At 31.7% G+C, this 17,578-nt stretch overlaps 2 protein-coding genes across 3 annotated transcripts; both read right to left on the bottom strand.

The window, feature by feature from the left end:
- Nucleotides 1–5,033: 5,033 nt before the first annotated feature.
- Nucleotides 5,034–6,841, bottom strand: LOC140965033 (probable WRKY transcription factor 65). The gene is made up of 3 exons (XM_073425071.1): nt 6,488–6,841; nt 5,861–6,016; nt 5,034–5,781 (listed from the first exon to the last, which is right to left on the bottom strand). The coding sequence occupies exons 1-3, from the start codon at nt 6,622–6,624 to the stop codon at nt 5,193–5,195; spliced, it is 882 nt and encodes a 293-aa protein (XP_073281172.1). The 5' UTR covers nt 6,625–6,841; the 3' UTR covers nt 5,034–5,192.
- Nucleotides 6,842–9,529: 2,688 nt separating this feature from the next.
- On the bottom strand, nt 9,530–10,198 carry LOC140963761 (uncharacterized). 2 transcript variants are annotated; one of them, XM_073423149.1, is made up of 3 exons: nt 10,063–10,198; nt 9,879–9,986; nt 9,530–9,772 (listed from the first exon to the last, which is right to left on the bottom strand). In XM_073423149.1, exons 1-3 carry the CDS (start codon nt 10,141–10,143, stop codon nt 9,530–9,532), a joined length of 432 nt encoding a protein of 143 aa, XP_073279250.1. In that variant the 5' UTR covers nt 10,144–10,198. The 2 variants fall into 2 exon arrangements, with proteins under 2 accessions (XP_073279250.1, XP_073279249.1); XM_073423148.1 differs by having other exon boundaries at nt 9,873–9,986.
- Between the last annotated feature and the right edge of the window lie 7,380 nt (nt 10,199–17,578).

A 17,578-nucleotide genomic window follows, 5' to 3' on the forward strand; every position in this document is an offset into this window, starting at 1 on the left:
GTTGATCAATGGATATTATTATTTATTTTTATTATTATCGGGGTGGGTTCGGAGATCCAGATAACATTTTCATATTCGTCTCGATTTGTTGTGGGATTTAAAAAAACTCCCCAAACTCATACCCGATAACACTCCCCCAAAGCCGTCCATTTCGAATTTTCCCCCAGGATCTTGAACCCCTGGGGAAATTATCATCTTTAATCACAAGCTCATTTCATTAAAGAAACGACAATTAGGTTTAGCTCCCATCAATATTATTGTAGCCCTTGGAATTCATGAATGCCAACAACTTAGCTCTGGACCAGAAGCATTAACTACCCATCGTGCAAGGCTAACCGAAGAGATGGATACAAAAAAATATTCGTTTTCATTGACTTAAATTCTTCAATTTCATATATATTGTAGGATTAAACAATTGTTATTTTATCAAAAGTTATAGTTGTTGTTGATGATATCAACTCCAATATTTTAAACATTAAGACATGTCAAACATTACGTGTCGATGATATCGCGCTCTTACATCCCAACACACACGCACGTACATATATAGTTTTGATATTTTTTCTACCAACCGTATCTACCAATTGAAAATATATATATTAAGAAGTTCAAACCTTCACCCTGGATATTCCCTTAATTTTAACTTGACAAAAATGTGTTAACCAGCTTCATATATCAATTTCAGAGGGCCGCTCAATAGAGCAGCACGCACAATCAACGCCTAAATCAAGTAGTGATATACGTGAATTGTCGGCAAGAAAGGGTGTTAGAGAGGTGATGGGTGCCGGGGAAATCAACAACAGCTTGGTCCATCGACTATTCATTTTGTTCACAAAAAAGGTGTCTGCCGAGGGACAAAATGTTCTTTGGGGACGTGCCAAAAGTGTTTTGTGTTCTATATTATGATGGTTACATCTTAACTACGTATATATCATCACATTTTGCGTACGTGTGTGGGAACGAGGTTCGGTGTTTTAACTAATATTAATCCGATCAAGAAATTGATTTAGGGGGTGTTTGTAATATCTGGACATAAAAAGTTATTATGAATTTTCTTTCATTTCGAAGTTCTATACGAACTTCCATGGTGTTAATTTTCCAAATGAGTTTATTTATCTAATCGGTAAGATGTCTAATTACAATTTATACATAAGAGTTTGTACAATAATCCACCACTTGTTGATTTGGGCTGTTTCCCTGTGAACAGGTCATTGTCACAACTGGGCTATGCAACATTAGAGAATGTGTAGATTGAGTGTAATTTATTGATAGTTGATGTATGACTTAATCTGAGAGGTATGCCATGAAACTTGTTTGGATATAAGGTTTATGCCTTTTGCCTTAATACATATTTCAAGACTTAACTATGATCGATCATACCATTACTTGTTGAAGTAATGTAAGCGATGAAAATTAGTACAATTGGGTTGTAGTAGTTCATTTTTCTTGTTCTTTTCATATCTGGAAGCCCATGTATTCATTAATGCTGCAGGGTGTTTGGTTTGTCGGAATAAAGTTGCCTGGGACATCTTAATTTCCATTGGTGTTTCCTTCTCCATTTCCAAATCCTTTTCTTCAACGTAAATTTCAATCTTTTGTTTACCAACAAAAAGCACCATTACATTCCTTAAGAACCTACAGAGGCTTCATTCGCTCAGAAGCTAGAAAGCAAGACTGCAAAGTTTCACTTCACTAAAAACTTTATTATTTGTCTTGTCTGACGTTATTAAATATGTAGTCTGTCACGATTAATTTGCAATTTAAGTTCTTCGAATTTCTGATTGAGAAACTCTCTAGTCCTTCCCCTAGAGAAGAAGTAAAGCCGATGTACACTTCTGGAATCATACTGGTGACTGGAGCTACTGGTGGTGTCGGCAAAAGGGTGGTAAATCTCTTGCAGAGAAAAGGGTTACGAGTTCGAGCATTGGTAAGTTCTATTACTCATGAATATTTACTTTCTGCTGTTATTTAAATTTGTTTGCTGGTAGAACACTTTTTATGCACGAAGAATTCTAATTTTTCGAATTGGTATATTTCATTACAATCTCATCGACAAGGTTTCAGGTCAGGAATGAAAAGAAAGCTAGGCGACTGCTGGGTCCGGATGGTTGACTTGGTGAGTTTGTTGCCTTTCTACCAAGTCTAAGAAGAAAATAGTTCTGACTATAATTTTAGTTACGAATTCTTGTTTCTTGATGGACGTATCTATACAATGGCTTTGGTGAGACATTTGTGTTATTTTTTTATTAAATTTCCGATCTCATCTTTGATCTGGAAGACAGTATAATGATATGGTTATGAAATGAAGTATACGAAAGTTCACTATGATCATGGATACCATTTATGACTTCATTTTGCTTAATGCGATGTTTTGTATCTTTGCATGGGCAAGGTGAAATTTCAAGAGAAGAGATTGCACGAATATGTATTGCTTCTCTAGAAAGCCCATACACATGTGATGACATTTGAGGTTATAGTTGAATTTGCTTTAGAGGACTTGTTTATATCTACCACTTTTTCCCCCTTAAATTTTGCCGATTAAGCTTTGAACGTGAAAATGGAATTACATCTCTCCATGGGGAATAAAATCTGAACTCTCGAGACATCAAGATGGGTACTTAACAAGATTTAGGATGTCTATTTTACGTCTGTTCTTTCCTTCTTCAACAGAGTTTAACGCAGTTTATTTATTCCCTTCTCTTTCTTTTACAGGTTAAGAGTGTTGTTCCAATCAGTGAACCATATACTGTGGATCCTGAAACTCCTCCAGCAGAAAAAGACTACAATGTGTACCTCCTGAATCTGAAAGATGGTATTACGGGAAAAGAAAGCTTAGAACAAACTCCTGTTCCCGTCTAAAACCGTGCATGGTGGGTTGATTTAAGCAGTTTATCATCCGTTGGTGATTTGTCATATGTTGCAACCACCATTTATATAGAATATAAACAGATGAACCAAATGAATATAATATGGAATTATACTGAAATGAACCAAGAGATAAACTCTGTGCAAGAGGAAGGCTCCTCTCCCCTAGCCTAAGCTAGTGTATAAACCCTGTGCAAGAGGAAGGCTCCTCTCCCCTAGGCTCACCGTAGTAAAGTGCATAATCATATTATGTCCGTAACATTATATCCATTGGCTGGCATTCAGTTTCCATCTCGATCTTAGGTTGTAAATGTGAAAATATTGCTTCACTATAGTCTATAAACCTTATTTGTTATCATTCGGAAAATAAACTAACATGAGCAATATCTCCACAAGGTTTTTTGAAAAAGATACGACCGGTATGGCTGTATGCAATCATTGAGTGGACGTGGGAAGCATCATTAACGTAGGGACAAGAAGGCGACTGTTGGAGTGGATTCATGGCTACGGGGGAGTAAATAAGCCCTGAAATATAAAGCGGGTAACTGATTGTATCCTTTACCTTGGTTTCCCAGGTACCAGAAAAAGGACCGCTATGGTCGCTTCGTCTGAGTGATAAAGCGAAACTCAGACATGCTATACCTAATCGACGATGGCTCCATACCGGATACAGATACACTGGTAAGATGGGAAAAGTGGTCTGACCCCTTATTTCCCTTCACATCAGGTGATCTTAAATGTGTGCGTATGTCATATTTTCAGCTAAAATATGGTTGGGATTTAAATTTTAGTACTATAAATACCCACACGATCATTTCAAGATTCATTAATAATTTTTTAAAATTTTGGGAACATGCACTACATTTTTTGTTGCGCTACGAATAAATATAAAAGACCAACGCAATAGCTTATAAAGCATGTTGATCATGTAAGCTATATTGGATAAGCTCGGTATGACAGACTCAAACTAAAAAGGCGGAGAAGATTTCAAGATTAATTATCAATATGTAGTACAACTTATATTACATAGAACCAAAAACTTTTTGATCGTTTTGTACGACGATAGAATCGTTAATTTCGATACATATTTAGTAAGTCTTCGATTTAATACAAACCAATATTGGTCAAACACTCACTTATTCTACCAACTCAGATATCTTTTTAGACATAGATAGTTGGTGGTATATCAAATGGAAATACATGAAGATTAGTTACCCAAAGTATTTCTTGATTTATGTCTATATATTTATATACACGTGTGTCTGTGATGGAAAGCACAAAAGTCAAAGGTGGAGAAAAATCAAAGAATTATGTGATACCGGATACGTAGTAGGCATGTTAGTTATGTACCGACATGTTTTGGTTGACTATTCTTTATATCCAGTGATAATAAATAATATGGACGAAATAAGAAATTGTGCTTGATTGGGCTTGGACTTGGGCTTGGTTGGGCCAAAAGTATGGTAATTGGCCGAAGTGGGTTTCAGTACAAAGGTAAGTTATTTGGGCATTAAACACCCAACCCACGAACTAATGTGGCCCATTTAAGTGCTTTGTTTAGTTTCGTAAGTTTTTAGGTTGTATTTGGAGAATTGGATTTAAAGTCAAGGATTTCATATTTTCAATTCCATAATAACAATATCATTTATATTTTATGGGTAAATTCATTTGAAAATTAAATATAAATAATGAACTAGTTATTTTTAAAGTTATTGAAGCTCAATATAGAGTTATTCTACAGCATCACGTACCAAAATGGAAATAAAAACACAAAATAGTAAATTAAGACTATATATTGATCAAGAAAATGACCAAAAATTAAATTTCTCTCAAGCAGTAAATCAATAGTTTAATATTATCACGATTAAATACATGGAAAGTGATTTTTTTGTACAAAAAATAAATAAAAAAAATTAATGCGTTACTACATGTGTGTGCTTTTATTGCTAAAACTTGAGAAAAGGAAGCCATAGTCCATATGTTGCCCTAATTACAAGAACACAGAAACATTTGTAACAACATGGTACGAGTCAATTTTGTGATAAAAGATTGTGAAAATATTAATTTTTATAATAAATATATTATTTATTATTATAAATATAGATATAATTGACTCGTTTGATCTTTTTTGTATTAAAAGAGACCTCCTATTATAAGAAAAATTGTCATCTAACCCCCAATTAATTAAAACATTTATTAATTATATTTCCTTAGCGCTAGCTGAAATCATAGGAGCAATTAATTAATAATTAACGTAATCTTCAATGAGATAATAATTATTAATATCCGGCCGACAAATGTGGGGGGCAGGCCCGCACGTTGTCGTCTCATTCGTGAAGAACCGCCGTTTCTCCACCCCTCCCCCGGCGGAACACCATTGAACACTCCGGCAACTCACCAAGATCGGCGAAAAGCGACTCGTCTTCTTCTCTAACTTTAAAAATCGTCGACATTTCATCGTCGGTGGCGGCAATCCTCGATTCCTCTGCTAAAACGGGGCTATCTAGAATTGTACAAGATGACGTGGACTCGAAGTCAGTCAACCATCCGAATTCGCCGCCATTGCTGATCAAGGGCCCCTCGTAAACGTTGTTAAATCTTTCCCCTAAAATGATTTCATGAGATTCAGTGGAAAGATTAATTACAGGTTTCTTGATCTCCTCTTCTTGGGGTGCAGGTTCTTCTTCTTGTTGTTCTTCCTCTCCTTCTGATGTAGAAGTTGTGAAATTTGCGGCTGCGCGGGATCTGTCGGTCGTACGGCGGTTGTTGGTGGTGTGATGACTACTTCGAGAAGCCGGTGTAGGGTGGTTGTGTTCACGAGAATACGCCACCACCATCATTTTAGGGTCCATTCTACACCTTTCAACTTGCTTTCTGGCCGGACAGCCCTTTGAGCTACTGCACTTGTAATAACCTCTACAGCATCGAAAAAGGAATGAATTTGATTGAATTAAGATAATCAGTTGCTATTACAAAATAAGATTTGATTAACTACCTGGGGTAGGGGGAACCTTTGATGGGCTTTTGGCCGTACTTTCTCCATGTACAAGAATCCGACGGTGGAGCACTCACCTGATCAACTTTCTGCTTCAACCCCGCGTCTTCTCCGAGTGGAACCGAAATAATTCTCTTCTGTATGGCTCTTCTTCCACTACAAATTAGATCAAATTTTCTTGAAAATAATTTCTTCAACTAACCCTCATGCATGCGTATTATGTAATCTTCCGGATAAAAATACTCTTTCGATTATATTAATCGATGGAAAATGAGACGATGCAAGAATATTAGTCTCAACCTTTATATCAAACATGAATGTCTAGCTCTTCCACATTACATTTATTATCCTAAACGTAGCTAACCAGCAAGCGATCGAGTGACGTATAACCCCTTGTCTTCCGTTAGATCCAACCCGAAAGAACATAGCTCACCAAAACTTTTCCATTTTTGGGTTATAAACTTTTTCAAACAATAAATTTCAAATAAAAAAGTATATATTACTTTTTAAAGTAGTTCTGTATGCACTAAATTTATGATTCTGCCCGCGAACAAATCAGGTACAAATATAATGTGTATGCAAGTGAACATCAAACTAAACAAAAATATAATCCAATTAATTAATTACCTTCTTCTATTGGAGGCGGAGGCGATCTTGAACTCATTGGACACAGCAGAGCCCGGCGTATCTCTACTGTTCTCCGGCGAGTTCTCGGAATCTTGGACCCCACTAGCGAGTCGGGTACTGTTGAATCCAACGTCCATAACCACCGCTCTCTCGACAGAAATAAGCAGAAGGCAAGCTTCACTATTGACGAAAACACGGTATTAAATGATCGGAGGAAGATAGATAGCTAGATGGTTGGTTTAGTTATTTAGAATTAGTGTCAATATAATCATGGGTTTGAATATGGATAATTAATTATGTGTATGTATATAACTATGAAGGACGTGCAAGCAAATGTGGAATTAATTATAGTTTAATGTATTGTGAAAGGAACCCTTGCATTGATTTCTGTGTTACTATTCTAATGTGATTTAAGTTGAATCGTGTGTGTGTCTATATATATATATATATATATATATATGAAATATTATTTCTCGAATTAATGTATATTACTACAGTCTGATTTAAAAATTTTTTATCAATGAACTATTACATATTCTATACATATTATGGGGAAAACTACGCTTTTGATCTTAAATATATATATATATATATATATATATATATGTTACTTTATGATTTTTGTGATCTATATGTTGTCTAATTTTAGTTTTACTATTGTATTTTCAATTTTTGTTTTTTTTTAATTGGAAATGCTGAGATAACACTGACATATCAGCGTCATGTCAAAACCATGTAGGTGCTACATACGTGCCACATCAACGTCACGTCGACAAGAAACTAAATTTGCTAAAATAACAAAGATGTTATACCAAAATTGAAATTTAATTACATAGAAGACTGAAGTCGCATAGATACATATGTATAAAACTAACATTGCAGTTTTCCTTATATTTTGCAAGCATAATTGATGATCTCTTTGGTATGTGTAAAATATATATGCAATAAAAGTTATGAACTTTGTAATTTCGTAAATATTTTGAATATTTGGAAGACAATCTTGGATAATCTGTTGATTCGGGCTTTCTGATTTTGTTTTTAGTTTTTTAAATAAAGTTTATCGATTCATATAATTTTTTTATTTGAGATTATTTTTGGGCTAAACGATACGAGTAAGTGCGACTCTTGTGAGTTCTATTCTTTTTAGCCTTGAAATATTTTACTAAACCATTCAAATTCAATATGTTTACATGCTTTAAAAAAATAATTTAACTGATAATTGATAATTTATAGTTTATCTTGTACCAATGTCTCTAGTTTGATGATCTTTTTCGTATGGTTCAATAAGTTCATGTGATTAATATTAATCATTAACTAATAATTCTTCTATCAGATTCCATGGTACAAATTATGATATTGTAGTTAATTATCATATTTGACCGAGGACTAATAATTAAGTTCGTTGAACCCGTAGATCAATTTTGTGATATAGAACTCATATCCGACCTTAACCATGAAAAAGTATTATATTACTTTTTAATTCAAATATAAAATTGGGTTGATCCGTCTCGCGAATATAGATATATGACTATTCTCAAGGGAAAACTTACTCAAACGTTAATGTTGTAGGATGACGCATTCGATCCAACTATTATTATAACTACAGAAGTCAAATTGGATAGAGATGATTAATATAAATATTAGTTTAATACAAATTTATTGCAATTACTCGGTAACTTCTCACTGATTATAATTAATCTTGTCTCATTATTATCATAATTATGTCAGCATTAGTTTAAGCAAGTAGGTATTTGGTCCATGAACTAAATTTAGCTGGAATCGAAAATTAATGTGAGATTTCTCTCATTATTTTACTTCCCAACTGTCATGCACATAACAGTACTGACATATTTATTAAAAATTATAACAAATTGTTTAAATATATTTATATATAAGAATATCCCTCAGAAATAATTCACTATGCAATAAAATACATATAATTTGCAATAAAATTGTTGATTAAGTTTGACTGAAACATATAAAATTAAATAATTCACACATAGTAAAATATATATAGTTGGCAAGATACCAACATATTATATTGCGTATGCTTGTAATTTTCCACAGTTTTTTTCTCCAATTTACGCTTACGTACGCAAAGAAACAGGATATTTTATTTTAAGTTTATTATTATAGTTCTTATATCAATGATCGAGATAATTTATATTTTTTAATTTTTTGGTCAAAATTCGAAAGTCATGTTTAATGGCAAGTATCATTATTAAATTAATCAGAAGAAACTTCGTGGGATCTTCCTTTTAATGGATGTTTTGGTTTTTATTTAATCAGCATTGAATAATATCAATTTATTTTCTTGGGAAATATACTCTAATGCTTTTATGTATTTTTTTGCACTCGTTATATTTACAATGCCATACTTGAAAGTTTTTTGGCCTGAATCGAACTTCAAAATTTGGGCTATCGATTTTTCTGATGAATAATTTTTTGCTATTATAACATACAAAATTTAAAAGAAAAAATAAAAATTGGATAAAACATATTGTAATGTAATAAAAATAAATAAAATATTACTAACGATCAATTAAAGTGCTAACTAGGAAAAAAATCGGCAGTCGAAAAATGCAAACTGTCAAGGAAATTTGAGTATTGAAATTTGAAAGACAGCAGAAATTTTCGAATAATTGATGATTTTAAGTCAAATATGGTTTGAGTAGGTCTCTTGTGAGACAGTCAACGATATCGATATTCACAATAAAAATAATACTCTTAGCATAAAAAGTAATATTTTTTCATGAATGACTCAAATAAGATATTCGGCCTACGAAATTAATCCGTGACGTTGATGTGTGTAATTAATTTGGTGTTACTTTTCTTCTTTTTCGGTACTAAACATGAAAAGTTGTTCTTTCTTAGAATGCAATTCGAATTAGAAAATGAGTACCCGGAGACATTCTTTTAGCCTTGAATATAAATTCGCGTCGCTTTCTATAAACTATTCAAACTTCAAAACGAAAGCGACATTAACACCAGCTAGCTAGCTAGGTGATTGAATATATAACAAATCATCATCTTCCCAGTCACTTAATAATTTGAAGTAACAGCCTTGAGCACAGCTTCATTCACCACTGTTTCATCTGTATCAGCAGAAGCAGATTCAACAATGGCTTCCATCCCAAAAAAGTGTTTGCAGGTCACTCTTGCTTGAACAACGTTCACTTTCATCCCTTCCAAGGCTTCAAGAATGGATCCCAGTATTTCTTCACTTTTCTTGCATGTCACTCTCACACTGAAAAACCCCGATCCGAATTTCTCTACTTTCACATCCTGTTCGATCAACATATATAATCGGAAATTAATGAAATAATTAGAACGAGTAGTATTATTTCTTTATTTATCTGGGTTTTTTTTTAAAATAAATATATACATATACTTGGATGTGATTGACTAGGTACTGATACTCTCTTTTGATAGCTTCCACTCGGAGCTGCAACTTGTGGATGTAGAGGAAAGCATCCATAATAATGCCGCTCTTCTTCACCTGAAATTAATCAACAAAAATAATATCTCTTGTAATATTGAATAAATAATTGTCAAATTGAGATAAATGAACTTACAGATTTGGAGTTGGTGAGAGTTCTCAAAATGTGAAGCTTTCTCCGCAAAGCCATTCTCCTTTGCATTTTAGAATTGCCCATTTCTAATTTTAGCTAGTGTGTTATTTGATATATTGAGTTGTGAAGGAATATTACACACACGATATATATATATATATATATAGACATATATATATATGTATATATATATTGGCCTAAATGCAAATTAAAAAATAGGTATAGGTGCATGAATTTTATAGGGACTGAAAAGGTGAAGGGATATGGGGTTTGGGGGGTCACGGAATGTCAAGATAATACATGTAACTGACATGCTTGCTCTTGTCGCATTCGAAACATTGCGAGGAATAAATTAGAAAAGTACCACAATTTCTGTCTGAGATTAATTAATTTTCGCTGGATTTATTCATTATATAAATGATTGAGACCCATAGTGCAGAACCTTAAACCAACCATATCTAAGGGAAATCACGAGATTTTAGAATTAGATTAAAGTAATTCATACATGGCATTCCCCAAAGTAAATGTTTCACGGGAAGATTTTTTTTTTGTTCATTAATTTTGTTTTGATAAATTAAATTTTAATTTATGACTATTTTGATCCGACGTGACACTGGACATATCCGTAATTTTTTTTTATGTCATTTCAGTATTTTTTGGTGTTACCGTCAAATAATTAGGACTAAAAGACAAAGAAAATCAAATTTACTACACCTAAACCGAAATTTAAATACTTAATGGATGACGGAATGAAACAAATTAATGAACCAAAAATTTATTTTCTCATATTATATTTGAACTCGTACGTGTATAGTATAGTACTGTTCTAGTTTTTTGACTGAATATATGAATTGCTACCTTTTGACTACTTTCGTTTTTATAAAATTTTAATCAAATAATAAAAATTCTGCAATATTAATGAAATAAATTAAGTTTTCAAGTATATATCACAAAACAATTACAAATCGAAAAACTAATTGTATATACGAAAATTCATATATTTACTCATTGATATTATTGATGTTGATAATATTGATGTGGCAAAAACATATATAATTAAACTTAAGATTAAGATAATATCTTTAGAATTAATCAAAATCAATAATGAAAAATTATATTTGGACGAATATCGAAGCCACTTGACCAAGAGTCGAATCGAGTTAAATTTTGACCAAGTAATTAGAGTGTTAAATTGGATCTGACTCGACGTTCGAGTTACATTATCTTCTTTTTTTTGTTTTGTTTTACATATTCTGACAATTAACTTGAGAACACAAAAATATTAAAATTTTAATTCTGTAATTTGGATTATTTTATATTTTAGTTTTGTAACTCGTCAAAGTTTTGTCAACATATAGTAATTTGAATTTTTTTAGTCAATTTTTTTTAGCGAAAACTACTGAAGTAATTGAATATTACTTATTTGATATTGATTTTCTCCTACGTGACTCATATGAGTCAAATAAAGCTTATGTTTAACGCATTAAAACACATCTAAACAAAAATAAAAAGAAAATATAAAGCAAAATGATACTCAATATTTTAAGAGTAGGTTTTTTATGAGCCGGTCTCACGAATCTTTATATGTACGTGAGACGAGTCAACCATACCGATATTCAATATAAAAAGTAATACTCTTAGCATAAAAATTAATATTTTTTCATGGATGACTCAAATAAGATATTTGACCTATGAAATTGATATGTGAGACCGTCTCCCAAGAGTTTTTGTGATATTTTAAAATAAGAGGAAAAAACATGTTTTCTTTTATTTTTCTTTAGGTAAATTTTAATATATGTAATATAGGTTTTATTTTCGTTACACGAGTCATTAGTGTCAAATAAACAATATTAACAAGATTTTATGAATTCGGGCAAATAACCAAAAAATAATCTAAGTTACGGCTCGATGAAAACCAAATTTCGACAAGTTACGATACTAGCTAAAATCCAAAACAGATGAACTTATATGACTAAAATCACAAATTTTCTTTTAAACTTTGAAAGATAGGTACATGAGTATACCATGTCAAGCATTGATGAATTCCGAAAAATTGAAGTTCTTGAACATATATAGACTTACACACACATATATCATTATGTGCGTGGGATGTTCCAAATCAACAAAGCAATGTCGCCTTGTCGAACAATAAGTACTGCACTCCCTAATTAAGCGTCACTGTCATTCATTAGACGAGCAGAATACATACACGCAACACTGAAGGCCAAATTCAGACGACCAAAGCCCAAAACCAACAGTAATACATGACCACTGCACACCACATCGCAGGGTAGAGCCTAGAATTTGTAATTGGAACACGATTCATGTTTATAAGCAACGGATTCAGATCTCATGCTGAAGAGTCATATATAGCTAAGCATAAATGTAATGTATTTATGTTATTTACTTTATTTTTACCGAGTATAATGATCTGTATGTGTATCACGAGTGCCCCCCACTAGTACTTTTGTTGTGGAGTGGGTGGGTTTTTCTTTTTTTTTTGTTCTTTGTTTTGCTTTGGCTTTCCCTCCCTTCACTGTAAATATGTATTCACATGTTCTGACAAATGTGTACGTACATGCACCCCACCACCTATGTTATAATATTAATTATTATATATCTATATACATCTGGTACAATTTGATTGAATTTTATGTTACGTGATTGGCCGGTCAATACTGAAAATTTTCAAATTAGATTATTTTGTCTGTGTGGATTCCTCCATCCTTCTCCAAGAGAAGCACAACTCCACAGACACGTATACACAGATAAATCATACCAAAAAAAGAAGAAGAAGAAGCAATGTTTGCATAAATGATCGGATAAATTAGTATTAACAAGGGAATCAATTAGACCAATGCAAGCTGTAAACAGAAGAGAAACAGTCATAGTAAGTAACAAAAAATTGGTTTTAAAAAAAAGGGCGAAATTAATTAAAGCACCGTACGAATTGGTTGGATGGGAATTTGACAAGACCTCACAGTTGTTAATTTATGTCATCCTCCAGAGGCATGCATGAAAACGTGTAGGCAGAAAGAAGAGCACAAACAAAAGGCAGTGCAGAGTAAAGAGATTGGAATTTAGCAGTTACATACCTCCTTAAATCACTCTTGTAGGCTTTGTTTTTGCGCAACGTACGATCGATGCCTTTCCTGCAAGGTTTTATTTTCTCTCTCATTTTTGTATATTTCAAGGTTGCAAAGCTAATTCCCCAATCCCTTTACATATTTGTCTTTATCTTCTTGACTTGTCCTCTTCTCTCTCTTGTCTACATATTAAACGGCCGTTCATATATAAGCGAGTCTTTACGTGAGATAAATCATCAATTTTTTGACCATATATCAGCGTTATGGTGAAAATAGATTATTAATTAATCAAAACACAAAATTACAGGATTAAAACACAATTTAAAAAATTAGAAGACAAAAAAAAAAAAACAAATACGAAAACTTTGATAACAAAATTGACTATTTTCTCTATTTAATTTACAACACATGTTGAATCGTTCCATTACAATAATCGAGATAAGATATATGACAAAAATAACAAAGCTAGTCTATCGAGCCGTCCGACTCGAGGATGTTTGACTGGTTGGATCTTGCAACCACCATTTCGACTCGATAACTACCGAATTCATTCGACCGAACTGAAGTATATATGATTTCTGGAGTTGGTTTCCAACCATTTTGGTAGTTAGTCATTCAGATAATTTGTTTGTGAGATATCATCTAATTACTTCACTTCGCCATATTTTCACTTTGAATTCATTGGAGTCCCAACTTGTCAAATCTCACAACATGATATTTCGCAACTACATACTTAAATAAATATGTTAGAAACGTACAAAAAAAAATTTGCTATCGTCAAAATCAAGATTGCCATTGTTTCCACGATTCGACAAAAATGCAAAAATATATTTAAAAAATCATATATTATTTTGTCTATCAAAATTTTAAAGGATAAATAATTTTTTTTCAAAAATAAAAATTCTTGTCGTTTATTAGATTAAAAAATTTTGATTAAAAATTTAATTTGTTTTGAGATCATGTTAAAATATATGTATACTAAAGTTCTGATTAAGATACATAATAATATCAATTTACGAAAAATCTATATCCGAAAATTCACGATGACATCTTCACTAAAAAAATTAGAAAACATAATATTATATAAAAAATTTATATTTATATAGTAGAAAGAAAGTAATATATAAAAGTAACACAAAATTTAAAACCGTAATCAAAATTAAATGAAATGACAATGCAAATCTTTAAATGTAGTTTATATTTTCAAATACATCGGATTCAAACTTGAATTTTAAAAAGAATCAGAAAAGACTTCATATTTATTAACATATTCATTATATATTTATTATTAAACATTTTATACATAGGGCTGCTACTTATATGATATAATTATATTTTTGGCAAATGCATTTTGGTGAGATTTTACTAAATTTACAAACAAATCTACTTGGACATAGTTTGGTATATGGGATAAGGTGGGAATGATAAATAATCCTCCTTATCCCACGTTTGGTACCATTTTAAAAAGCCCATCATAATATCATGAGCCCTTAATAAATAATTTTTTAAAAGGATAAAATGTACCTTCTATTAGGTGTGATAATTTTAATTTAATGATAAAAAACACCACAAACGACTTAATTGCCCTTGATATATAAAAATCATATATATGATCAAGTTCTAAATTAGTATCACTAGATGATAATTATATAAATGATTTTTATAAATATCTGCTAATAGGTAGAAATTAAAATCAAATAAATATTTTTATTTATTTTTATACATTATATAATATGATAATTATATAAATGAACTCGAAATAATTATATAAATGATTTTTATAAATCTCAATAAATCATTAGTATCACTCGATTAACCTTAAAAATTGATATTTGACTTGACTTACAAAATCAAGTGCTCAATTATCATATTATATAATATATAAAATTAGGTAAAAATAAATAAATCATGCAAATACTGTTGGTGCATGAACAGATAAGAAATATGAACTCAAGCAATAACTTTGAAATTATAAAATTTATTATGATAAGGTTAATTTTGTCATTACAATCTAATATATAAATTTAATCACTCTTATTAAAATCATACCAAACATTAAATATAATATCATGCATCTTATTTATCTTTAACTTATCCTTATATTATATATCACATGTTTATCGTATCATGTGTACCAAACTATGTCTTATAATAGATATTATCATAAAAACATGGCAATTACTTACAATATATATTATCATAAAAAATGGCAATTAAGCTAAATATTTAATAAGTTTTTTAGAGTATCAGTTTTAAATCAAATTTCAAGTCAAATTCTTTTTCCGAAATCAAATCTCTATATTTTAGTTTCTCTTTACCTTTATATACTGGGCGGCGTCGGGGCCATGCTGTATGTATGGATGAAGCTTCTTTTCTTCATGCATGCACTTCCGTTTTGTTCCATGGATATGCTGTTTTAATTTACGTGATCGTTCAAATTTAATGCGCATTAATTCCATAATTAATTCGATCGATGTGAATTTAAGATAGGTGATGGCACTTAAATGGCCATGATNGGTTTTTATATAGCTCTAAAATGGTAGCCCTTTACTTATAAATTGTGCATGCACCTTGTAAATGTTAAATTTTACGTAAATATGCACCCTCTTGTTTTAGCATAAATTTAATGTTAATGGGCAACTAAATTTAGGATATGCCGGGGAAATGAATGGCATATGCTAAGACAATTTTCGCGGAGAATTTCTCTTTTAAATTGATGCTATACAATTCGATTTTTGTGAAAAAACATAAACCGAGACCCATTCTGATTTCACTTTCCCAGTAGAGAAGAACAAAGGAGTCACCTGCCCTTTTAATGCAATTTATTATTTTTATTTTTTTTAAAAAACCCATTTAATTTTTATTTTTAAAGACACAGCAAAAATATAGAGTAGTTAGGTTAACTTTAGGTTAATTGTCAGCCACTGTCAAATTAATTCCGAGTCCCGAATTATATCTTCCACCTATTCGAGCAGTATTGTGGAATCATCTCCCATATCTACGAAACAGATACAACTATAAATATTAAATTCTTAACTTTTCCGAATTTCCAAACGTGCCTACACACACACACACACATGTACGTCAAAGCAATGTTAATTAAATAAAATATAAGATTAAATAGCAAGTAGCTAGTTGTGATTTTCATCACCCATGTTACTTGTCTTTAATTCTTTAAATGTAAAGGATCACACAAATTAAATTCTACGTTTCTTGAACATTAAGCTCCATAACAAACCTGCGACATATCTTGTAATAGAAGTAAATCAAGATTTCCCAGAAAGTATGAGTACGGCCATACAAATTAGGACATTCACAAACACACACACACACACACACATAGCACAAAGAATTATTTCAAAATATACAGGTCGTACGTACGTATTAAAATACTTATAATTGAGAGCTTCCAAGATAGATATTCGTATGGGTATGTACCAAATGCTCGAACCTTCGAGTCGATTTTAAGCTATCGAACATGCTTATTGGATCATTGGATGCACCAAACTCCAAGGTTTATTCCCAGTTCCCATATAATATACCTTTTGTACGAAAAAAGGTATAGTTCTTTTTGTTAGAAGAATATCTCACTCACATACTCGATCAAGCATGGTAACCGAAGGTTTCCGGTTAAAAAAAATGGTATTCAGACATGCAAGATTGGAATATTTGATGCTGTGAATTTGCCAGATTGATTCCCAAGAACACTATATATACACTTGGGGCTTCAAAATTTTTTTTTTATCGAGGCAGCTAGTTATCAGATGTAATCATGCATTTCTGGGCAATAACTCCTCTGGCAGAAGCTTAATATCTGTAAGCATTTTGGCTTATGATTTGTTAGCACATGGTTGCAGCAGATTAAACAATCTTTAATTTCCGCCAAAGGAGATTTGTCCCGTAATGCATCTATACAAGCATATCAGCTGGAAATATATATATTTATAGTGACTGTTAAGTAAGGTGGGATCCATTGGATTTAATTAAGATGGGTGACAGAAGAAATTTTGACGCGCGTTTGGGTGTTTTATTATAAACACTTATAATATTTCTTTCTGATATAAAATGTTCACAGTAACTCCGTAAACGTAGTCTATATTAGATGAACTACGTAAATTTTTGTGTTTTGTTTATTATTTTATTCCGTATTTTTGGTATTATATCATCATCATGATCGATATCGGTACAATCCCCAACAACTAGTATCAAAGTCTTGTTGTAAATTCATAAAATTTTGAGTCTGCTTTGTGGTTGCAGCTTTGTTTGATCTTTCACATCAGAAAAGATTTTTTGAGATTTTCTGTCACGGCTAGAGAAGCGATTGCCGGATATGATGGATCGAAACCAGGAATCTACAAGTTAGACGATACAGATTTCACGTTCTGGCAGTTACATATTAGAGATGATATATTTAGCAAGTATCAACCTCTATC

This window comes from Primulina huaijiensis, chromosome 18, assembly GCF_012295235.1.
Source record: "Primulina huaijiensis isolate GDHJ02 chromosome 18, ASM1229523v2, whole genome shotgun sequence".
NCBI classification, from domain to species: Eukaryota; Viridiplantae; Streptophyta; class Magnoliopsida; order Lamiales; family Gesneriaceae; genus Primulina; species Primulina huaijiensis.